This window comes from Tricharina praecox (genome assembly GCF_024521635.1).
Source record: "Tricharina praecox strain CBS 144465 chromosome Unknown BZA05scaffold_16, whole genome shotgun sequence".
Taxonomy (NCBI): domain Eukaryota; kingdom Fungi; phylum Ascomycota; class Pezizomycetes; order Pezizales; family Pyronemataceae; genus Tricharina; species Tricharina praecox.
This window is the reverse complement of record NW_026250418.1, coordinates 114,481-138,832: the sequence shown is the minus strand read 5'-3', so window position 1 is coordinate 138,832 and position 24,352 is coordinate 114,481. Positions and strand designations below refer to the sequence as shown.

At 55.3% G+C, this 24,352-nt stretch overlaps 6 protein-coding genes across 6 annotated transcripts; 2 read left to right on the top strand and 4 right to left on the bottom strand.

The window, feature by feature from the left end:
* Window positions 1–122: 122 nt before the first annotated feature.
* BZA05DRAFT_419535 (uncharacterized protein) lies at window positions 123–2,730 on the bottom strand (the record flags this gene model as incomplete). The annotated part of the gene is made up of 11 exons (XM_051485597.1): window positions 123–158; window positions 405–500; window positions 531–769; window positions 1,066–1,147; window positions 1,405–1,408; window positions 2,025–2,110; window positions 2,153–2,156; window positions 2,235–2,480; window positions 2,537–2,561; window positions 2,604–2,627; window positions 2,724–2,730. 11 exons carry the CDS (start codon window positions 2,728–2,730, stop codon window positions 123–125), a joined length of 849 nt encoding a protein of 282 aa, XP_051338362.1.
* Window positions 2,731–5,600: 2,870 nt separating this feature from the next.
* Window positions 5,601–7,941, top strand: BZA05DRAFT_401249 (uncharacterized protein). The gene is made up of 2 exons (XM_051483974.1): window positions 5,601–6,181; window positions 6,265–7,941. The coding sequence occupies exons 1-2, from the start codon at window positions 5,953–5,955 to the stop codon at window positions 7,524–7,526; spliced, it is 1,491 nt and encodes a 496-aa protein (XP_051338361.1). The 5' UTR covers window positions 5,601–5,952; the 3' UTR covers window positions 7,527–7,941.
* A 3,735-nt stretch (window positions 7,942–11,676) lies between these two features.
* On the bottom strand, window positions 11,677–12,687 carry BZA05DRAFT_74722 (uncharacterized protein). The gene has a single exon (XM_051488594.1). The coding sequence runs from the start codon at window positions 12,562–12,564 to the stop codon at window positions 11,728–11,730; it is 837 nt and encodes a 278-aa protein (XP_051338360.1). The 5' UTR covers window positions 12,565–12,687; the 3' UTR covers window positions 11,677–11,727.
* Window positions 12,688–16,993: 4,306 nt separating this feature from the next.
* Window positions 16,994–18,786, top strand: BZA05DRAFT_374860 (thiamine diphosphate-binding protein). The gene is made up of 5 exons (XM_051481772.1): window positions 16,994–17,072; window positions 17,135–17,526; window positions 17,585–17,747; window positions 17,797–17,883; window positions 17,934–18,786. The coding sequence occupies exons 2-5, from the start codon at window positions 17,213–17,215 to the stop codon at window positions 18,678–18,680; spliced, it is 1,311 nt and encodes a 436-aa protein (XP_051338359.1). The 5' UTR covers window positions 16,994–17,072; window positions 17,135–17,212; the 3' UTR covers window positions 18,681–18,786.
* A 692-nt stretch (window positions 18,787–19,478) lies between these two features.
* On the bottom strand, window positions 19,479–20,264 carry BZA05DRAFT_401242 (uncharacterized protein). Its single transcript, XM_051483973.1, has one exon. It carries the CDS (start codon window positions 19,978–19,980, stop codon window positions 19,525–19,527), a length of 456 nt encoding a protein of 151 aa, XP_051338358.1. The 5' UTR covers window positions 19,981–20,264; the 3' UTR covers window positions 19,479–19,524.
* A 2,198-nt stretch (window positions 20,265–22,462) lies between these two features.
* Window positions 22,463–23,476, bottom strand: BZA05DRAFT_401240 (uncharacterized protein). The gene is made up of 2 exons (XM_051483972.1): window positions 23,071–23,476; window positions 22,463–23,006 (listed from the first exon to the last, which is right to left on the bottom strand). The coding sequence occupies exons 1-2, from the start codon at window positions 23,322–23,324 to the stop codon at window positions 22,589–22,591; spliced, it is 672 nt and encodes a 223-aa protein (XP_051338357.1). The 5' UTR covers window positions 23,325–23,476; the 3' UTR covers window positions 22,463–22,588.
* Between the last annotated feature and the right edge of the window lie 876 nt (window positions 23,477–24,352).

Below are 24,352 nucleotides of genomic sequence, written 5' to 3'. Positions count from 1 at the left end.
AGTCTCCTCCACGTATGAGAGCGGCGAGAACGCGTTTGGATTTTTGGGGCGTAACATTTATCCGCGCTGTCAAAGCGGTGGGTGGTGGGTGGTGGTGGGTTGTGGTGTCCCCTGGGGGATACCTAGCCCCTCCCCTCCACTCCCCCCTCCCCTGGGGCCTGCTAGAGTAAAGTAGAGCACGGAACAACTTCTGATTCCTCCGGACGTCTCTCTCGACTGGGGTGGGGGGGCCGGGGGGCTTGTTTTTGTTTTTTGTTACTTGTCGTTTTTGCTTTTTATGGCAACAGCGGTGAAAGTTTTCGGGTTGCGACTTACGACTCCCGGGTTCAGCAGCCGTGGGTCGGGACGGACGGACGACGTGTGTGGGCGCGCGGGCGTCTACGGTAGATACGGGGCTTGCTTACTTGCTTGCCTAGGAGATGGGAGATGAGAGATGTCTGATGTCTGTCGTCGTCGTCGGCGGCGCGTCGCGCCCGCTCACCCGGTTCACCGGCACCAGACTGCGCGACAAAGTTTTCGTGTGTACATACGTTGTATCTAGAAACGCCCCCGCGAGAGGGTAGTGGTGGCGGCGGCGGTGGTGGTCGTGGTGGAGTCCGCACGTAGTTACGGTACGGCAGCCATGCGAGTGAGCCGAGTCGAGTCGAGCACCGCGAGCACACATCACAAATGTAGAGAGATGGAGAGAGGGGTGGAGGGGCTCGGAGGGGCTTCGAGATGATATCGATGTCGTCGATGTCGATGTCGATGCCGATGCAATGCAGGATGCCTGGCAGGCAGGCAGGCAGGCAAGCAAGCAGGGCAGGCAGGGCACAGAGAGTTGGGTTGGGTGAATCGCGGTTCCAGTCTTCCAGAGTGCTTGGGGGAAATCGACACAGATCGGAAGTGCGTGCGTGTGTGCGGGAAAGTGGGAAAGTATAGTAAAAAATGTCTTGATCGCCAATTTGCGGAAGAACCCAACATCCATCCGGTACTCTATCGGTCCGTAGGCAGGCAGGCAGGCTCAGTCTGGTGTGTAACAATCCACCGTATGTATGTAGATACTGTAGATATGAAGATACGTACATGCGTAGACTCCAGAGTAGAGTAGAGTAGAGTACCCAGAGTGCTTGGGATGTGGGAAGTGGACCTTGGGAGGTGGTGCGCACTGCGTGTAGAGTGGCTAAGTATAGATAGAACTCCCCCCCTCCGTCCGTCCGCCCGCCCGCCCGTCCCCCCTCCCCCTACCGACTCTACTCTACTCTACTCTACATAAGCACTCTACCTCAGCTCCACATACGGCCAGTCACGAAACATCACTCAAGATAAGTACCCAGGTACGTACTCGACCAAGAGGCGAGTTTAGTTATCGTCTTACTCTCCTTATGTAAGAAATTAATGTGCAGATTTCCGCCCCCTACGTACACATCTACACACATACATACCCAAGCAGTTAGCAGCAGTGGGGGGGCGCTGCCGCTGCTATATACTAGTATCTAGTGTAGGATATAGATATAGATATATCGGATCCGTTCGCGGCGGCCAGGGATGATTGAAGGATTTTCTCCGTCCGATGGAGGAGGCGAACACACCCACCCTATCTATCCACCGTATGCACGACGGTATCTCCTCTTCTCTTCTCTAGGTAGAGCCCACACACCCTGAATAGAATAGAATAGAATAGAGTACCCGCCGCCGCCGGGTGCTTCAGGAAACGAAAGTGTTTCCATCCATCCATCCATCCAGCCAGCCATCAGTCCTGTTTTGCCATGACACGACACGACTCGAATGCCTAGATTGATAGCTTGGAAGTTGGATTTGGGTTCTCGGGGACGGAGTGAGATCTCGACTGAGTCCGCTTTTTTTCTTTCCGGGTTGCGGTTTTGCTCGGCGTGCCGCGTGCATGCCACATTTCATATAGGTAGGCAGGTAGGTTCATAGGGAGATTCTTCAGATGAAATGGTGAATTGGGTGAGAGGCGGTGGCTAGGTATGTATGTAAGTTGGTAGGTATGTAGGTGGGTGATGGGTACTTAACTTACTTACTCAGGTGTTAGAAGGGGGGAAGGCCGGGGGGCACTGGATAGTCGTATGTAATCGTAGTCGTAGCCGTGGCCGTAGTCGTTTTGAAACTAGGATTTGTGGTGATGTTCGCATGGATGCACAACACACACACAGCTGTACCTAAGCAAGTCCCCAAGTACCCAAGCAGTTACCCAAGCAACCAAGTGCCTACCCACCTAAGCAGGTACTTACTACTCTACATACTCGCCCACTTCCGAAGGAACAATCCCACATCCCCGCTTTTCTTTCGCCCATGGGCATTTGAACTTTCCGTTCCCCGTTCCGCGCGAGGACAGCCAGGACAGCTCTCCGTCTCTCCGTTTTGGAGGAGCAGATGCGTTTGCCTTCCAACAGCGGTCAAGTTGGCATGAGTTGTAAAGCGCAGATCCAGCGGCGCCGTCGTCGTCGTCGCCGCTGGATCTCCTCACTTGGAGTTTACTAAAACAAATCCAGTACGGTACCGTACATCCTACGGGTACTATTATGGTACGTACTACGTCCTGTTGGGCGTGGGGAGAGCTAGGACCAAATTTCCCACTGGACCACTGGTACCATACATACATGCGGGGTGTTTGGTTTGAGTACCTAGTGGTGCGGTGCCGCAGGTCAGGTCAACCACCACCCCCCTTCAATCGACCGCTGGCTGGCTGGCTGGCACAGCCCTGCCCACACGATACATACCATTCATAGATAGATAGACGAAGGGAGCTTAAAGAAGCTTGTCTTGTCTGGTGAAAAATCCTTGCCCCTAGCGAACGCCGTGCTTTACATCCATACATGCCCTCTGCGCCGCGGAAATGAATTGGGGGGAGGGAGGGGGGTTTGGGGCTTGGGGCTTTGGATTAACACATCATACGGTATGTATAGTACTCCGCTCGAAGCCGAGAGCAGGCAGGCCCCATCCCCATTTCCCCCATCGACGGCGGCGACGGCATGGCAGAGTGGGAGAGGGGCGACGCTCGAATGATTCGAACTCGGAAGAAACACGGACATGACAAGTCATGACCCACTCCACCTCCACCTCCACCACCTCCACCACAGTTGCTCTACCAAAGCAAGTACTTGCATACTACATACTACATACATTGCTTTGTTGGGCGGGGAGGGAAGTGTTGGTGCAGTTGCAGACTTGCAGTCAACGTCGTCGTCGTAACCCCGTAGACTACTCTGGTTAGCTATCTGTCGCCGTGCGTGCCCACTGGGCAACGCCTGTTTCCTGTAGGCTACGTTTTACGCTGGGATTTTTTTCCTACTGTTTTTTTCTTTTCTTTTCTTTTCTTTTCCTTTCTTTTCTTCTTTCTTTCGCACCTTGACTTTTTTTCACGTTACTTTCAGGCCGTGGGGAGAGGGAGAGGGAGACTGCGGGCTCAACATCCTCGTTCCCTCTCTCCACCCCCCATCCATCCATCCATCGTTCCATCCATCCATCCCTTCATGTCGGTGGGCTCCCTCGTTTGACTGCTTTCGTGGTTGGTGAGGCCGTGGGGACTTTATGGCTGTGCCGTTTAGGGAAGGGAAGAGGGGTGTGGGTGCCATCCTGCAGACCACCACACAGGTCTGGCATCTGTGTTAACTGGTTGCAGCAGCTGCGCTTCCTGAAGGCTCTGGCGGCCCTTGATGATTGACCAGTTATGTACGAAAGCCATCGCACAATACCTATGGGCGTGATATGATCATAGCTATGGGGAGGCATGGGCATGGGCATGGGCATGGGCATGCTTGGGCATGGTATACTCTAGGGTACCACAGATGCGTTGACTGACTGACTCCGAAAGAAAGAAGAGTTGGCATCCATTCCCGTCGGTGAGTTCCGGGGTGGTGGAGAGGTGGAGGTGGAGGTGGAGGTGGAGGTGGAGGTGGAGGTGGAGGTGGTGTGCCGAAACCTTGAAGTTAAGTAAAGAAGGATAGATGGCCGACCTCAGCAGAGGAAGAGAAAGCAGAAGCCAGCAGAGGCACCGTACATAGAGTACATCTTACCTGCGCAGTCGAAGCAAGTCGCAGCAGAAGCAGAAGCCGAAGTCGAACTGTCGAAGTCGAAGCACGAAAAGCGAGAGGAAACAGGACCATCAGCATCAGCAGCAGCATTGAGCATTAGCAGCATTTAGCAGAATCAGCATCAGCATCAGCAGCAGCATCAGCATCAGCATCAGCACCGGCACCACCACCCAGCAGCGCCAGCACCCAGCACCCAGCACCCAGCACCCAGCACGAGCATCAACGTCAGCGTAGTTACTCTGGGCATCCCTGCGCAAGCCCGAGATTCCGTGGTTGCTTGCTGAGAGCCAGAGCGACAGGCGCTCGCTCGCTCGCTCCAACTGCACGGCAGCGTTAAAACTCTTTCCACCCCCGCCTCGCTATTTCCTCTCCTCTCCATCCTTTTTCCCATTCTTCCCGCATCACCAGGACACCACCACCATTCGCTTATTTTGGAGTCCACTCGGTCTTCCGTGTGAACGCTTCGAAAGCCGGCGCCGAGTACGGGCCGTGCAAAAAGGCAGGGGGGCCTCTCTTACCACACTTCCCAGAACAGACGCATACGCACCTACAGACAAAACAAATTCGCTCCGAATTTCCATATCTATAGTTCCTCTTCTCTCTCCCGCTCGCACGCTCGCTCGCTCGATCGGCTCCGCAGTTCTCCTCTCTGTCTCCTCTGCTCTTCCTCCCCTCCCTCCGACAAGCACACGAGAACCTGCTCCCATCTATCGCTATCCGATCGTTTCTTAGACGGTATCCTGCCGCGCGCGCAGCAGTTCGATCCTCGAAGACTCTCCCGGACGCTTCCCTCGCTCATCCGCCGCCCCACCGTCGTTTCGCATACACCCGGATCTGACCCCCTCGCAGACCGATCCATATCAGCCTGTGATTGCAGCAGCACCACCAAGCAGTAGCAATAGCAGCAACAGCAACAGCAGCAGCAGCAGCAGCAGCAGCAGCAGCAGCAGCAGCAGCAGCAGCAGCAGCAGTAGCACCGGCAGCAATAGCCAGCAGCCAGCAGCCAGCAGCCAGAAGCGCATCAGCAGCCGGCCCCCCCTCACCACCCCCCAGTACCACCGAAATCACCACCACCACTACCACCACCACTACCACCGCCGCCACGGTTTTCGCAGAGTACCTGCCTACGCTGCAATAAACAGCGGTTGCTTCCAGAGTGTTGGGCTATCTATCCCGCGCTTACTTGGGCTCGATCTCGAACCGGACTCGACACCGTTGCGACTCAGTTCAGTCCACCCTGCAGCTCTTAAGAAACCAGGAAACCAAAGCAAGCCACCAGCCAGCAATCAAAGAGCCCTGCCAGTCAGCCAGTCGGTCAGCCCGGGTGTCAAACTCAAGCTCGTCAGCAGCCAACGGCCTTGGAAGCCCTCCCCCCTCTTCCATCCGCTCTACAACAACACCTCCGCTTGAAAACCCCCATCAACCTTCCCCCGCTCGGTGACTGTCCTGTCCTGTCGGGGTGTGGTCTTCGTTCTTTGTTGTTGCCGCTTCGTCCGTTCACTCGCTCAACATGATTATCGAAGGCGTTAAGATGGCCTGCGAGGCCTGCATTCGCGGCCACCGGGTAAGCGGTTGCAATCATCACGGTCAGTCTGCTTCTCCACTTCCTTTTTTTTCTTTCTTTTTCTTCATCGTCATCTCCCCCCTCCCCTCCCCCCCAATTCCGCCTCATCACGCCCTATTTTTGTGCTTTTATAAAAAAAAAATCCATTTTTTCCATCAACGCCACGCTTCCCCTCCCCCCGCCGCGAGAGAGAATTTTCGGGTGGCGACGTTGTGTAGTCCGAGTTCGGCCGTTGCCGCAAGTCTTGCACTTTCTCGAGGCTGACAAAAATTTGCAACCTCCACAGATCGTAAACTATTACCCATCGCCAAGAAGGGTCGCCCAGTCTCTCAATGCAACCACTGTCGTTCGATGCGGAAGTCCCGCTCTGCTCACGTCAAATGCGACTGCGGTGAACGGATCGCGGCGCTGAAGGAGGCTGCGAAAAACGGCATCAGACCCGCCGCTCTGTCTACAGTCGGGGGAGAGAACACTGTCGGATGTGCCGGCGGCGCTATCGGAGGCGCCATAGTGGGCGGGCCAGGAGGATCGCACACGGGGGTAGCTGTCGCGGCGGCGCCTTTAGGTGATGATTCCAAAAGTGAGCTCGCGTGGCTTCCTGGTTGACGATCTTTGCCCCTTTCAATCTCGGAGTGCTAAGACGTTCCTCTTTTTTCTCTCAAGGTGTTTCAATCTCATGCTCGTGCTCCCTCGGCGGCCATTGCACATGTGCACTGAAGAAGGAACCGCAGCTTCTCGATGCCGTGCCTGAATTCTCGGAGCCACCGGCGTCCTGTGGGATTCCCGCACCGGAAGTCCGCACGAAGCCACGGTTGCAGATGACACACTCGGAAAGCTCACTCACCATGTTCGCCAACGGACACCACAAACCCACGCACAAGCATCACAGCAGTGTTCATGGGTCCTCGCCGTACAGTATCCCGACGGTAGGGCACTCGGGCCACACGTTTGGCGAGCACAACGGATGCACTAAGGCACCGGGATCGGGACCACCGTCCACGTCGTCGCAGAAGTCATCTCGACGTATCAAGTCGGAGCAGTCGTCGCCGGACCTGCGCACATATCCGGCCCTTCAGATGACTAACACCGGCATCACGCCGCTGGAGTTGACTCCACGCCCACCACGACCGGCAAAGCCCGCATTGAATCGCACGGCATCGGGACGCATCCAGACAGGTCTGAGTGTGAACACGAATCACCAATCGTTCTCGACGCTTCATGATTTCTCGAGCCAGGAAGTGCTCCCATCGGCCGACTCGGAACACGGCTACTTCTCAGCAGGGCTGTATCCCCCCCAGTCCGCCGGATGGCCTCCGTCGTTCTCGCACTACGATAGCTCCACCTCCTTTGAGGATTCATTGGCCGAGCCTACGATGGATCTGGAAACATTTCTGAGATTGCATGCCCCACCCGCATTGACCAATTCAACATCGGGTGACGAACGGGAAGACATGGGCTTTGGCGGTCCGAGTCCACCGTACAACTTTGGCAACGGAACAATGTCGTCCAACTCGTCGGACCACGCCGAGTCGGACCAGTATCACATCAGTGCAGCATCATCGTACGTGGGATTACCGCAGATGGCAGCAGACATGGCACAGGTCAGCAACGGAGGCTTCGACGTCGGCGAATTCGACCGATTGCTGGTTTCTTCGGCCGCGCTTCCTTCCGCCTCGGGGATCGACTCCTTCGAAGCAGGGATGGTCGCTGGCGTGGACGGTCTGTTCGATGCAGGGGATCTGGGTCTCGGTGGTTACGGCAGCTCGGCCAGTTTCTCGGAGCTGAGCATGAGCTCGGACCACCTCTCGATGGCGTCCAAGGCGATGGATTCGGGGTCCATGGTATCACCACCTGCGATTCCACCAACAGAGGATGAAGGATATCTGTGGATGGCTCCGTGGTCGGGTGCGAATGGCCCTTTGTAGATGAGGGGAGAATGTTACTTTTTGTCCATTTACCCCTTTCTGGCTTTTTTGTCTTCCCATTCGTGTGGTTCTTTGCGAGTCTTGTTTGACATGGAGTTGGGATTGATTATGTTGTGCTGTGGGTTCAACACTACGCTCTATATTCTACTTCATGTGTTGGGGGAGGAGAGAGAGTGTGGGGATGACCTCGATTGAGGGGATTGAGCTACCGGCTGTGCGGGAACAGTTGTATAGAAAGACGGTTCGGTGTGTGTTGTGCCATGATTGGATTGAGGGTTCTCTCTATTTCTCTCTCTGTGTCTGTCTCTATCCCACTCTCACTCTCATAGTGGTGTATCGATACCTGTACCTGTGCGAATCCTGCCCTCCCTCCCTCTTCCCAACTTTCTACAGTCTTCCCCCCCCCCCCCCCCCCATCCATCCATCCAATGCTACTATACTGCTACCACATATAGAACGGGGGTTTTGTTTTTTCTTTTCAGTCAGCGCTTGCTTTTGCTTTTGCTTTTTTATTTTTATATGGGTTGTGTTTTCGGGGTTTGGTTGACAGGTGTTTTTTGTTTTTTCTTCCTCTTTCTCCCCGTTTTTTTCTCTCTCCCCGTCTTCTTTCTTTCTTTCTTGCTTTCCGTGTGTGTGGTATCTAGGAGGAGGATATACCAGCACGAATTTTTTCGAAAGTACATATCATACATACGGTTTTTTCTTTTCTGCTTCTGCTACGAGGATAGGGGGGATTTGGTGGGAGGGGGGGGGGGGGGTTACGTGCGTGCGTGCGTGCGTGGTGCATCTGTAGACTGCTTTGACTTGATTCGACTTTGACTTGGACTTGGAGGACGGGAAGACGGCGGGGACGGCGGCGAGGGAGGAGGGCAGAGGGGGGGAGGAATGGGGGGTATGGATGTGTGGTGGATGTCTAGTGGATGTGGTGGATGTGGTGGATGTATCTATGTATCTAGCTAGCCTTCACAAGATGAACTCTTTTTTTTCCCTCGCCTTCGGACAAGCAACAGCACAGGTAGAAGCAGACAATTGCAATTGCACTCTCATCTCGCGAGTCGCGAGTCCCGTGAAGAGACTTTTCCCGGGGGTACGTAGCGTATCTACCGCTCGGTGTGTGGACACTGGAGGAACGTTGTTCCAGATCCACAGATGCGTGGATGCGTGATGCGTGGATACGTGATGCGTGATGCGTGATGCGTCGGCGTGGGCGTGGGCGTGGTGCGTGGGGGTGGGGGTGCGGACCGGGGGTGGAATGGACCGGGGTGGACCGGGGTGGAACTGGGGGGGACGACGATATTACCCCATCACTGACGCCTGTCGCCGGCGGGTGTGGGGTTTGGAACTTTGAGATTTGGGGTTTGGAGTTTGGAGTTTGCGGTTGGAGTTTGGGCTTTGGCTCGGGAGGGAGTCGGGAGTCGGGAGTCGGGATACGCGGAGGTGGTGGCGGAGGTGGAGGTGGAGGTGGAGGTCTTCAGAAGGCACGTGATGCGCGGCCGCCGCCGCAGGCAGGTGATTGGGCACGTGCGGGAGCGGGAGTGGCAGTGGGAGGCGGCTTTACATCCCGTTGGGCTGTCGAGCGGTCACGTGAGCCCCGAGCCCCGAGCCCCGAGCCCCGAGCCTCCCGTGCCCCCGTGCCCCCGTGCCCCCGTGCCCCCGTGCCCGCCGGTCTCCCGGTCTCCTAGTTGGGGCAGTGGCGGTAGGGGGCGGTAGGGGGGCGGTATGTAGGGGACGATCCCGCTTCTGGCGCTGCTCGTGTGTACGTAAGTACCCTCCCTTCCTCCAAAGAGCTGGAGCTGTAAGGACTGTATATACGCCGTACGGTACATGCGGTACTGCGCAGGACTGCACGGGACCGCCGCCGGCCGCTGTCTCTTCTCTTCTCGTCTCTTCTCGTCTCGTCTCGTCGAGTGCCAGGCCGGGAGTGGGAGATCCGTTTGCTGTGGCCAATTCCATCCACAGCCTTGGCACAGGTACTGAACCATTCCGGCGCCTGACGTTCGACGTTCGACGTTCAACGTTTCCCAGGGCTCAGGAGTGCAGTGGAGTGGGATAGACTTTTTTCTTCTCTTCCGGTGCTCTACATACCGTCGAGTACATGCCGTAGAGTACATGACGGTTCCGAACGCCGTGTTCGGACGGTGCACGACGGCCGATGCTTGCCGCTCCCAGCAGCAGTAGTTGGCAGGAGGAGCAGGAGCAGGAAAGGCATAGGCACAGGCAGATTGGTTTCAGATCTAGACCGCCGGTCGCCTGTCGCCGGTCGCCGAGTCCATCCCCGGGGACCCCGGGGGCGAGGCGGGGAGTTTCGTGCGTGGGCTTGGGCGTGGGCTTAGGCGTGGGCGGATCTACGCCACTGTACTATATCTACCTACGCTACCGTATCTAGGATTTACATGTACATGTATGATGTATCTAGATTCCAGATGAAGGATCGTGGGGGACCTCTCCTAGGGGCGGCCACGGCGGCGGCGGAAAGGGGAAGGGGAAGGGGAAGGAATGGTGTCATCTGACGAACCTGCAGTGTCCGGACGAGATTTTCCGCTCTATGATGTACGTACGTGCGCATCTCTGCACCCCGCAATTCAATCTTGTATTCCTTCATGTATGTATCATGTATGTACGGAGGAGGAACGAAACTTCACTGACGCCAGCGTCCCCCCCAGAGGTGTGCAGTGCAGCTCAGCGTTGCAAGTGGATGGATGGACAAATGGACAAATGGACAAATGGCCTGGACGAGCCCCGCCCATACATACACCCCACCCTATACACCCCACACACCACACACCACACACCATATCTACCACACCACACCACACCACACTACACCGCACAGCTCCGCACCCTGCTGGTCAAAAACCTTAAATCCCTCCCTCGCACGCAAAAAGCACTGCGCCGCCGCCGGTCCATACACCACACACGCACACACACACACCAGACACACATACGTACTCATCGCCATGTAGGTATGTATGTGTATTGTACATATGTATGAAGAAAAGGTTCGAGCCGGGTTAAGCGCGGCTTCTGGCTGGGTGGACTGGGACTGGGCCGGATACTCTACCTACCATGTATATCTAACCATGTACATACATTACCTATACCTGTAACCTAGGCAAGTAGGCGGGCGGGTTGGCAACTGGTCCACGAACGCACGAACGCACGCACGCACCGTGCACGTACGCAGCGAGTAGGTATATGTATACCTAGCTCTCAGGTGTGCGGTGTGCGGTGTGCAGTGTACGGTGTGTATGTATGTAAGTGTGAGTGTGAGTGTGTGTGCGGTGTGGGGTGCAGTACTATTGTTACCTACGGCACTGCCTACTGGTGGAGGAGACGGGGGGAGAAAGACCAATCCGGAATTCGGCGTTGAGCTGGCCGCCGCTGCTGCTTCTGCTTCGGCGAAGTGCCAATGCCAGTGCCAGCGTTGCGTGCTGTATGTAGAGTAGCAGCTGTACTGTACCCCAGATTTTGTTTTTTCCGGAGCTTTTTTTTCTTTTTCCGTTTTTTCTTTTTCCGGTATTTTTTTCTCTCCGTGGGACGGTGGAAGCGTGGGAGCGTGCAACGTAACTGACTAACTGTGCTTTTGAGCTCCGGTAGGGATGTGATGTGATGGCTCTGGTATTTTTTTGTGTGGAATCATAGGATTCGACAGGTTTTGGCGGACGTGATGGATGGCTCGACGATGCTTTTCTCTGCACACTTTAGGTCTGTTCGGGTGCCAGTGTGCTGCAGCTCCAGAATGCGGGGTGCATACTCAGATACTCTGTGTACCCTCCTCTTCCTCCCACACTACTACCTACTCTAGTACTTACTGGCCTACTACCAGTAGTGGTCGCGCTCACCCTTATGTGTCAGAGGCAGGCCAGGTGCGTACATCACAGGTAATAAGCAAGTAGGCAGGCAGGCAGGCAGGCAGGCAGGCAGGCAGGCAGGCAGGCAGGCAGGCAGGCAGGCAAGTAAGTAGGCTCCACTACATAGGTCTCCACTCATCATGAACCATCGTCGGGTGCGTCAGTGGCACTGGCAAGCACGATACAATGTACATACCCAACAATAGTAACAAGTAACCAACTACATATCGCCGGCAGACAGGCGTGCGGCGTGCGGCGTGCCACCCATTGCACCCAAGGGCCAACAGACACAGAATGCCCGCCTACATAACTGCCTATTAACTGCCTACCTACCAAGTATGCCATCGTATCTAGGTTCCGTGCATACTTACATATGTAGTGTACGCTGCACCCCATATTCTGCAACTGCAACTGCAAATGCACACTGCACGACGAGATCCGGTCCCGTTTACAACCCCACGACTGCGAGCGAGCGAGAGAACGGGTACGGTATAGGCACCCGACGCGGTGTGTGTGTGTGTGTGTATGTGTATGTGTGTGTGTGTGGACGGTGGGTGGGTGGTGGGTGAATATACTTCTCGGCAACGACGGACGATCAGGTGGTTCTCCCCCCCGCTGTGTGGGTGAGTGAGCTCTGAGACATCCCGACGAATCACTCGCCACATCCACCACATCCACCACCACCGCCGCCGCCGCGAGCGACCGGGACGTACGTCCACGTAGGTCGGTGTGTGCACTGTGGTGTGGGAATGGAGAGTGGGTATGTACTCTACGGTATAGTATTCCTCTCCTGGCTGGGTCCTCTCCTGGCTGTTGTTGGGGGACGGGGGAGGGGCAACGAACGAATGGGCCCGCCCGACAGACCGGTCAGATGATGACTGGCCGGTGAGGTGAGCCTGTTCGTCAAGGACGGATGGGATGCAAGAACACCTCAGCCCAGCAGTTGCCGGGAGGGGCGAGTTGTTGGCACTCCATGATCCATCTCGCCGGCGTCGGCGGCGGCGACGGCGGCGGATCGGCGGAATACTTTCTCCTTTCTCCATCCTACATCCCCAATCCTCCATCCTACTGTACGGTGCTACCGTATACATCCATGGCAACGCAGCGGCCGCCTTGAACCTTCGTTGGACGTTGCTTCCGACCGTCTCCAGTAGCAATCCAGTAGTATGTCGTCGAGTCGAGTGCATGAGCAGCGCACGTGTCCGATACCTACTCTAGAGTCTATCCATCCCCGCGCCGTCAGCAACCTTCGTCCGGACGAGCTGATCCGACCGACCGGCGGCGTTTCCGTACACTCAGGTGCACTCAGGTGCAAGTGCACTTACGTATCCGCAGCTCTGCGTGGCCTGTTTCGCCTGTAGGTGGGTAGTTAGTTTGTTAGTTAGATACAGAAGGGAGGATCTTGCATTGCATGCGAGCGAGGACGATACGTACGTACATACCGGTATGTATGGCTCTGCCGACATGGTTTGCTGAGGCAGCCATGATACCTATTCTAGAGTACTAGGTACTGGGATAGCTCCACGGAGGTAGTTACGCACGTGTGTTTGGCCCGCGAAATCTTCCTGCAACATCTACCAGCGGGCGGCGAGTGAGAGAGAGAGAGCCAGCACGACTTCTACCGACGTACGTGGGTAGCTGCTCCCTACTCTAAAAGCACACTCCCCCCTCCCCCCCCCGATTCTAGACTGTACGATCGCCCGGGTCGGTACCTGCTTCTCCCAGGCTTGCCCCGTATATCTCCTCCGTTCGCTCGTTCGTTCGTTGAGCGGGACGAGACGAGAAGCGGGACGGCAGTTGGGTTGGTGGTGCGGTGTGTGTGTGTGTGGTGTGTGTGTGTGGTGCGTGTGGTGTGGTGTGTGTGGTGTGGTGGCTTGCATATTGCATATTGTGGGGTGCAGCAGCAGCAGCGGTGGATTGACTGGACAGACTAGGCAGACGACATACGGGCTGGCTGGCTGACGTGTGCCACGGCTGCTGCTTCTGCTACTGTGAATTCCTTTGTTTTCCTTTGTTTTCCTTTGTTTTCCTTTTGGCGTTTTCCTTTTTTGCGTTTTTGCTCTCGTTTTCACTGCGCCGGGCCACTCCAGAGATCGAATTGCCAATTGCGAACTGTGGATTTGCAAGAAACTGCACAACCGGGTGCACGTATGCATCACACCTGGATTGAGTGGCCAGGAAGGCAACTTCGAACGTGACGGACGGCATGGCATGGCGACGAGGGAGGGTTGATGGGGGAATTCAATTCCACATCCGCATCCACATCCGCATCTGCATCCTCTGTATGTGTGTACTCGTAGAGTCCTAGACGTCGCTGGCGTGGATGTAGACGGTCCGTTTGTTTGGTCGGCCGGTCCTCGACCGGCCTTCCAACCTACATTACGTTCACATACGTATGTACCACCCTGACCATCCTCTCGTCGGCCGGCGATGTAGCTTCGAAGTACCCCGTCCCCAAGGACCAAAGGACAGTGCAGTGCATCGTCGTACGGTAGTCATCTCGGACTTGACCCCGAAACTGGAGTAATAGAGGACTTGGTGGCTACGTCTGTGACCCCCAGCCAGCCTTAGACCATGATTCATTCCCGGCGGCCCGGCCCACCTGCCACGCCCGCCTGCCCTCCCCTCCACCCGCTGTGATGTGATGTGATGTGATGCGATGTGACGCGATGTGATGCGACCCAAGGGCTCGTACGTAATCCCCAGCGGAGGAATATCTAGTGGATGAGCGTCTAGCCCCGTTGTTTGTTTGTTTTTTGTTCGCAGAGGGTTTGGAACGGCGGGGACGAGGGGGTCTGGAACTGTGACGGGAAGATGATGTAAATCCTGACGCCGCTATGTACGTTGCTCATCAGGAGGGGAGGAGAGGGGTTGGATCGAGTGATGTCAACGCGCTGTAGCGCGGCGGCTGTGTAGGTACTAGTTATAGTAAGATGCAGGGAGCAGAGGGCGGGGACGAAAGCTGTGCGTTGTGGAGGACGCTCCAGTCCGGTCCAGTCCGGGAGAGACCCCGTGGGGTGGGGGAGGGAGAGTAGTGGGCGCAAACTAGAATATAGTACCGACCGCGAGTGACGTGGAGTGAGACGGAGGACCCCCCCACGTATGTAAAGTTGTAAAGCAATGCTGGAAGTCCAGGTGGGGGCGGCGTATTGCCCGGCTGCTCCAGCTTGGCAACGACTGAAACCCGCTCGCTCTCGGGACTAGGCGTGTGGAGTACCGGTACCAAACCGGGCCGACCTGAGGCCTGCGGTGCGCCGAGCAGGCTGTCCATGGCCCTCCGCTACCTGGCTGCCTGTACCAACAATGAGCTGAAGACTGAAGGGAGCAAGACTGCAACCAGTCCCACCGCTGCGCGCGGAACACCTGGTACGGTACATAATGTACATACCTCTCGCGGCCGACCGCTTTTGCAGAGGTCCGGGAAACCGAGGAGCGGTCGGGGGTGTGCCGCGGGCGGGCATACAGGCTGTCGAGTGCGAGGTACCGTATCCGAATCCGTGGACGGCACGGTGACGAGCGCAAGCAACGGTGGAAAGGTGGAAAGGTGGAACGGCTACTGCGGTGCGCGGATCAGCAGGCTAGACACCTCGGAAGCAAAAAGATAGGTAGGCCCGAAACTAAGTTGTCGTTTGCTAGAGGTTGGATAAACACGCGTTCCCGTTCGGGGATCACGGTAAGTACATACAATAGTAACGCAGCCCTGGAAGGGAAACGGCGAAATTGAGGGATGATGGAGAAGTTGAGGTTGTATTCAACTTCGAAGAGCCTCATATTGCTGTCCTCCGCTGCCTACAACGTTCAGTGCCACCCGATTCGGCTAGTCCGGCTCTCACCACCATTCCGACCCACCGATCCGACTAGTCCCTCCTCCCATATCTTATCCGATCCCTCATCTATCCTACTCATGCTCCTCTCATGGATACGGCTCAGAAACGTAATACACCCTCTCCGAGACATCGCCATGACTACCCAAACGCATATTCATTGATCCCGCCGCGAATCCGGAAGAGCCACTACTTGAGTGCACCAAGCGCCGAGGCGTCCACGGAGATATGTACTGCATGTATATACACGTCCCGAATGTCCTCGGCAGATTCTCTCCAGAGCGTAAGCCCACGGAGATGATAGGTAGGAGCTCACGCGTTGAGATAACTAATACGAGCTGCTCGCTGGGATACCCTTCCGATTCGATGAACAAAATCAGCGCGGGATGCGCACAAGGGTAAGAAAGTGGCCGAAACCTCGGCTTTCAATCGAGCTAGCAGATCCCCCGCACCCGCACCCCGCCTTTGGTATTTCCGGTTCCCAGCGAGTCCTAGACGTGTATGGTAGGTTCATATCATCCCTCGGCCCGTGGCTCGTTTCCGGACAACGTATCCATCGAAAAACGGAATTTCAAACGCTGATCGTCACTCCAATTGGCCAGCCCAGCCACCCGCAGTGATTGGATGGGTCCCTTCTCTGTGAGCTCACATTAATGATCTACAGTAGTTTCCAGAGTTCGTAATGTCCCTTTCGTGCGAGTGTACTATTAGTAGTGACGAACGTTCCGGACGATACGATTCGAACCAACTTGTGACCCATTGTGAGCTCAGTCATGAGCTCATCTTTTTTTCCTAATGTCCGAGAAGCTTCAGAACATCTTCATCTTGGCAGTCAAGTGTTCTATAATACATACCATAAGTTGACCTTTTCTGGTCCCCTTCGAAATCATACATACTTTAAACGTCATTTTATGAGCTCCAAATGGAAAGGACTTGTGGGAAATATCCTCAAGAGTTTAACATTTTGACGACACTTCTCTCCCCAGCAACACCCAGATCGACGCCGGAATCATCTTCTGCTATCGAGATATGTGAATTTTGGCTAGGTAGATCAAACCTTGGTCGCAGCCTTGTGGTTTATTGAATTTTGGAGTCACCTACGTTCAGAAATGCCCCGGAGCGACGCCCCGACACAGCGTTTTCTACGATGAGATCTCTTGAATAAGACTTCAACAATGAAAATGCCGCATCAGAATGAGCATGCATTTGTTTAATCAATGATTGTATGGAAATGAGCATTGCGTCGAGGGCAACGACGGTGTTTTTGTGCCGTGCCGGGTGATGTCTGAGGGGGACGGGTGTGGTTGCCCATGGCGGTCGTCGTGGGAATGGCAGCTGCGACTTCGGGAATGGCCTATGCAGCTCATACTTGTTACCTGTAATAAATGAGTGTTTGAGATAATGCCACAACTCGATCTTTGAGCCTGTCGTTTCCTCCTCTTAGTTTATTTGTCATTCTCCTGTATCTTTTTTCTCATGTCGAGTGATCTTACTTGAGTCTTGACTAATGTGCCAGTCGACCGGCTGAGTAGCTGAGCCGGTTCATCGGCCTGTCTAGTGTATGAGACCTTTAGTTATTGCTGATGCGCAAAACAGCTTTTGACGAGCGATTTGAGGACACGAGTGATGGCGGCAGTTACCGAGAAATCACGTGTTAATAAAGTTTTAGAGTACGCGAAGCGAGAATAGCATTTATCCCTGCCAGGCCGTGGACCTCAAATCCTTTTGGCTACGGCCACGGTGGTCGACTGATTGATTGAGTTTTTCTCTGTCGATCCATCTTGGTGTAGACGGTATCTCTTGGAAGATGCTTGATGGCAAGCTCAATGGCATTTGGGTTCCTTGAGAGCTAGGTGCGTAGCTAGGTCCAGGTACCTCACCCCGCCTCCGCTTATAACCGAACGCGCCGGCGTCTGATCATGTGTCCCTGTAGGGTACCTCTCTCCCCAGCTCGCGGAACTCCCTTTCTCCCTCCTTCCAAGAAAGCATTCCTCAATTCCCTCCAACAACGATGAGCCGTCTCCACATAAACAATGCCCGCCTCCTCCCACTCCAAAGGCGAACTTTCACTGCCTCCGCCCTTGCCCGCGGCATCCGCCAGGCACCAGACTCGGACACGGTCCGGTTCCCTGGCGCGGTAGAATCCCGCTTCACGAACGAACTCACCTTCCATCGGCCGCAGGATGTCCCGGCAATGCCCACATATCGGTATATCAATGCTGAGGGTGTAGTCGTCGATAACAAGGTGCAGCTCGGCATTGATCGGGAGAAGGCGAGGAAGATGTATATGGATATGGTCACCACTTCTGTTTTGGACCTGATTATGTCGGTTCCCCCTTTCCCCCGGAAGAAGATGTGGCGATGCGGATGCTGACGGTAATAGGTTTGATTCCCAGCGGCAGGGGAGGATTTCGTTCTATATGGTCTCTGCAGGAGAAGAGGGCATCTCGGTTGGCTCGGCGGCGGCGCTGGATCCCGACGATGTGATTTATTCGCAGTACCGGGAGCAGGGCGCGTTGATGTATAGAGGATACACACTAGACGAAGTATTCCTGTTCCTCCTTCCCCGATTACTACCTGCTAACAAAGACCTAGTTCATGAACCAGCTCTTTGCCAACAAGCACGATTATGGCAAAGGCCGCAACATGCCGATTCATTACATGAGCGAACGTCTGCACCTGGTACGGCCTGTCTTCCCCTGCCTCTCCCAACCATACTAAGACTTCGCCAGCACCCAATTTCCTCCACCCTTGCCACGCAAATCCCCCACGCCGTCGGTGCCGCCTACGCCATGAAGCTCGAAAACTCCAGTAATATAGTCGTCTGCTACTTTGGTGAGGGTGCGGCCTCCGAAGGCGACTTCCACGCGGCCCTGAATATAGCGGCAACCCGTGACTGCCCGGTAGTCTTCATCTGCCGCAACAACGGGTACGCCATTTCCACTCCGACGTTGGAACAGTACAAAGGCGATGGCATTGCCTCCCGCGGTATGGGCTACGGAATCGAAACCATCCGTGTGGACGGAAACGACATAATGGCAGTATATGCAGCTACGCAGGCGGCGCGCAAGATCGCTTCCGAGTCGCAGAAACCAGTGCTCATCGAAGCAATGTCATACCGTGTCTCCCACCACTCCACATCCGACGACTCGTTCGCTTACCGCGCCAAAGTCGACGTTGAGGAGTGGAAGCGTAGAGACAATCCCATCACGCGCTTCCGAAAGTGGCTCGAGGTGAAGAAGTGGTGGAGCACGGATGAGGAAACAGAATTTAGGACGCAGGTGAGAAAGGACGTGCTCAAGGCTTTCGCGAAGGCAGAGAAGGAGAAGAAACCGCCGGTAAAGGATATATTCACGGATGTGTTCAAGGAGACCACGCCGGAGTTGCTCGAGCAGCAAGAGGAGCTGAGGAGAGTGTTGGATGCATATCCGGATGAGTATGAGCTTGGCGACTTTGAGGGAGGAAGAAGCGGTACATGAGGGGCGGGCTGTACTGAGTGAAGTAGAGTGTTGGAATGTAGATATTATTCCCTACTGTAGCGAGACTTTGCGTATGTGCTGAATATTACACATCTATTTAATGCCGCTCTCCCGTGTTAGTGCATTCGTCTGAACATCCGCGGGGACGAAGGGAGGCGGAATCAGCAGCGATACTGATCTGGTGGGGGGAAATACCACCTTGGTACATACCATGCCAGACAAATCGCGACCCGACAGGCCGACAACTTTTTAGAAATGCTAGTCATCGCGTGTTAGGGAGTCGCCAAGAGCACGAAACGGAGGAGTGAAAAGCACAGTTTTGCAGTTACCTATGCTATAGGGTGTTGATGGGGCATTTTTATTTCGCGAGACGGAAATCCAACGAGACGTGGGGGGATGCGAACGTGAAATCATGACCCACATGAGTGCCTATTGATGCTTTTGCTGTGCTGTGTCTGCGTCATGATCTTCTTTGATCTTCTAGGTATTCATTCATATTTTCGCTGGGCTGGATTTCTTACTTGGAGACTTATAAGCCCGTGGATTCCCACGACTCATTCACGGTGAGGCCGTTAGTTACATGCCAATGCTCCAGCGGACCAGCGCACTTCTTCTCGGATCTTTCAACAGAATGAAAGTTGAAATGGAAAACAAAACCAGGGTTTATAAAGGTGACGAAAGAAACCCATGCGTGCCATTGCCTCTAGCTGTTGAAAGGACTCGTAGAAGTGATCACTGGAACGATGGAGATGGAGAGAAGTGAAGTGGTATGTTCAGGCCTAGGAGCTACCGGTACAAGAGAGAGTGTGTGTGAAAGTGAGAAAGAAAAACGAACTTGGACCCGCTACCGCACCGAATGTTCCAAGCACCCACCACCGGTCTTCTGAACGGCTAGTGGACTACTCACAGGAACACACTCGTTCCCACACTTGCCTCCCCATCCATCCCATCCAACCGCTCCTCCGACTGCCCCCCTCGCCGATCGCCGCCCACGCCAGCGTGCCACAAATCCACGCACCCCACACTGCAACGCCGTCTCCACCAGCTTCCAATTAACAATAACAGTGATGCTCACAATCATACATACTCGGTCGCCACCGGCCCACCGCCGCTGATTATAACCGTGGCCCCTACCTCTCCCGTGTGTACGGAAAGGAGAGAAACCCAAGTAGAAACTCCCATCCGATGGCAGTAGGTAACAACAGTTACTACCAGATATTCCCAAGGAGAACCAAAGAAGTGCATGTAAAGCAAGGCGAAGCTGCCGCTTTGAGATGTCCTGTAAGCTGCAATGTCCCATTCAATATCCCATTCACATTCAGCACGAGTGCCTGCAATTTCCGTTCGCTCACCCAGCTCAATCGACTGCAGGGTTCCATTCAATATCCCATTCACATTAGCACGATTGTCTGCAACGTCCTATTCACTCACCCACGTTCTCCGGCGAGTCGGATAGCCATAGTACAGGTAGGCCACTGTATGTTCTGGGGTTCTCCCCGGACATCTCCTGGCGAAGCAGATGAGCAACCACGCTCGAACTTCGAACTGGAAAATACAGCTAGCGACCACAATGAGACGTGCAATATTTCTCCACACACCACAATACGGTACCTTTCCCGGTTCCTGGCAGCCTTCGAGATTTGATACGGTATCCCGGTGTCTTTGCTGTGGTGCTAGTGGGAGACAGCCACTGCAGAGTTTCCTCGAGCTCCTGGTCGATCGGCGACTCGGCGGCCTTTAGGCTTCAGCTGGAGTTCTTGAACGCCGACGGGAAATCTTTTTCGATGTTCGTTGTCGACTTGGATACCAGATCGAACCAGCGCAACTCTCATCGCATCCAGCTTTGACGTCTGGGCTGGCGGTATAACCGACCGCCTGAGGATTCGCCGCAAGGCCTTCGATACTTAGATAGACGTCCTTGCGCGCCTTCCGGTGGAGTTCCTTCGAAGGTCGAAAGTAATGGACCTTTAATACCGCCCTTGGAGCGGTCCAGATTCCACACTGAGGTGAGATGGGTAATGGGCACACACCCGTTATCGGCGGCGAGAGAAACCTCGAAGGTTTGAGCCTTGAGTATAGCGATGCAGGTTGTCGAGTCGACTGTCCGCCTGCGTTCCTTCTGTTCGGTTCAGAGGCCGGGGCCAGGGCCACCCGATGCGCTCCCTTAACTACTGCCCCGAACCAGACGCCTCTCCAACTTGCTGTACTCTTGCACTCCTGTATAGAATTTTGGTATCGCCCCTAATCACGGAGTGGACTCAGAGGACCGAAACCGACTCAAAGCAGCTGGGACCGGCTTCGCTGCGGAGAACTACGACGGATTGCTCCACCACAGCACCGAGAGCTTAGATCTGCAACCCTGGTGTATATAGTCACAGAGCTTCCTCTTCACTCGGGACATCGCTGACATGCTGACACTGCCCGCGCATTCGTGCCGTAACTCGGCGAGCTCGTTTGCGAGACCTACTGGGGGACGGCGAGGCCAGTGGCGATGGCGAAAGGGATCTAGGTGCCGTATGGTTTTGAGGATCTCCGAGCAGGCCGCGCGGGGCCACTATGTATGTAACCACCCTGCATGACGCGGAGAGTCGCAGCCAATGACTGGCTTGACTGCGACACGAGCCTCATCCGCCGCGCCTTGATATGGCATGCACGTACCTGATCGGCGCAAACAAGCAATCCGGATCCTGCTGGGATGAGGACAATGGAGCCGAGTGACTACATGCCATTATTGCTGAAGAGGTCGGCGCAAACCCTCGTGGAAAAATATTATCCCAGTTGGCTCCCGGAATTCGCTGGCGAGGTCTCGTCTTCATTGCATTGTCGGATAGGGATCCTGCGGGCCCAAAAGGTCTCTCGCACGTGCCGTCGCGTAGCCGTTTCATCTGTAGTTCGGTCAGTAGGTAGTTTTGTAGCATAGGTCGGTCGGAAGCGATGGTACATACCTCATACTACTATGTTGGTCGATGCAGACAACCGTCGATTCCTTGCTGCTCTAGCCTCTAGGTAAGTATCCTTCATTACCGTCTAGCACCGCTCGGTACTGACGGTTATCGCGTACGGACATGTGGCAGTTGGGGTCTCCGTTAAGAATGATACGTTGTTTGTTGCTCTAGGTGAATAGATAGAGTACATACCATTCGGTACCGTCCAGCAGTGCCTAGTGCTGATCGCTATCACGACGAAGCTTCCGTCGTGGCATCGATAGCTGCCGCGCTTACCAGTATATACGGTGCCGACAATCACGCAGACGTGAGTGGGCAACGGCTTTTGAGATACAACTACGACCTGGTAGTTATCGTATTCGGAACAGACTCACAGGATGCTTACCCACTGACTCTGCTTCAACTCGATCGAACAATATTTCAGTAACTAATCGATTCCATTAGGATACGCCTTCTTGCTAACGAAATTCCCCAGCCAGCATCTTTCCAAACCGTTCACTCCTGTCACAAAAGTAGATGCATAGTAAATCACTCGCATAATCACCGAAGCGCCTTCAGGGAAAAGAAAAAAAGAAAAAAGAGTACGTAAGATTCTTACAAAGCGTGATCCGGCCCCTCCATGCCATCTTTCTTCTCCTCTTCTTTTCCAGAGGATGGCCTCCGGTTTAGCAGCGCGCGACACAACCGAACGTAATGGAGAACATTCAACCCAACGGCGCCAACGACCCCCTGCGCTTCTTCTTCTTCATCCAATGACCCCACCCCCGCGAGCGCTCGCGGTCGAACACGCATCGCCTTTACGCCATCGAGCCCCTGGTCGAGCTCCCCGCGGCGGCGGCCGAGGCGGCGACGGCAGCGGCGGTGGCGACGGCAGCGTCCTCGTCCGCTCTGTTCCCGCCGAACCTTACCTCGGCCCACAGGTTGAATTCGGGAAACTCCTTCGCCAACACGGCATGGACGCCCCTACAGATGGCCGAGAACTTGTCCTCCACGTCGGGGACCTCCTCGAATCCGCGCGCCTCCGGCACCAGCGCTACGCTCGGGTAGCGGGATGCTAGCCGCTCGACCGCGGTGTTGACTCGATCTACCGGGATTAGTCGCGGCGACGGCGAGAGGGATGGGGGGAGGAGGGGGGTTACTCGGTGCAACTATCGGTGCGTCGGGCTGTCGCGCCACGTACTGGATGTGCTGTGGCCCCCGTGTGACGTCTTTCAGGTGCCGGCGCAGATTGTCGCTGCGATTGAAGCTGCTAGAACACCCCGGGATCGGGCAGTACCACGTCTTCGGGGGCCGCAGTTGGCGGTGGGCAGGAACTGGGGATGCGGGCGCCGGGGGGCGGGCGATGAGGTCGTTCTTGATGCGGGCGTGGTTGGAGAGGACGCTATGCATCGGAGACGCGTTAGCGAGGCGCGGACGTGGGGGGAGGGCGGGGGAGGGGTTGCTACATGTCGCCAGGGTTGGTGTCAAGGTATCGTCCGCCTTGCAGTTCGACGCGGTAAGAAGTGCCGAGATGTGAGATTGACGTGGTTGCGCGGGCTGCCGCGCCGCCAATGATGAAATCGATCTCGTCGGGTGTCAGGACTGCATGCTGGAGCACGACGAGGCCGTCGATGACAAATTCCTGCCTAGCAGCTGCCAGATCCACGTCGATCGGGATTGAGTGTGTGGCCGAGGTCAATCGAAAGGTTACTGTCGACATGGCGCGGTATGTATTGGGGAATATGGTGGTGATTGTGATGGTAACGATGAGAGATTGCGGTTTTAAAGAGCGGATCTCAAAGCTTCTATGTGCCCCCCTTCGTTCACTCTCCGCTACCGTCCTTCACTACAAACTTGGCGCGGATGGAGGGGAGGGGGGGGGGGGGGGAGGAATTGCACTCTCTGACGTGCAGTTTTGGGGGTCATTGGACATTGATTCTGCCACGAAATATTGTGTGCAAAAAGCCTCAACCCCACCATCGATCGTATCGTGGCCGCGACCGTTTGCAATCGGGTGCATGTATGTGTGTGTGGGGACACTGTGGACAATCCCTTGCTTCGTAGACTTCACCTCGGCCTTGTTTTCGCTGGCTGGTTTAGCTACTTAGCCGCAGGCCTTGTCTGCTATGCTAGACGCCACCGCCTCCTTCTCCCCGGGACACAGCCGAGATCCCGCGGCCATCCAGAGAGAAATCCAAACATGAAAACGATTATGCATCACGGATGTAAACTACCTATCTCTTGTTCAGCGCGATGTCAATCGCGCTTGACAAATATGCCACAACTTTTTCCGGCGGTGAATTGGCCTCCGTCCCTCCCTCCGCATCTTCCACTCTCCGTCTCCTCCTCCTCTGGGGTGGGCGGCAGTCCAGTCGGTGAACCGTCAGGACTATCCAAGGAGAGGCGCAGCTGCACATCGCATTCGCGGATTCTCCATGCTAATCCTCCACCCAACTGCTCCCTTGCTTCGTAATAATCACAAGACGCAGCCTCAATCGCAATCGAGAAGCCGTTGTTGTGTAACGGAGGCTTGGGGCGTGCGATAAGTGGAGGCCAAACCAAACACAGCCATGTATCACTCTCGCTGTCATCGGTCCGTCATTGTTGACATTGGAGAAGAAGCTGGTTCGACCGTTGTGCTGGGGGGCGGGGGGGACGGAGAGTGGAAGAGTGGGGAGAGTGGGGAGAGCGCGAGAAGTGCGATAAGTGCGAGCGTACGAGCGTGCGCTCATCGTTGACGAGGAGCGT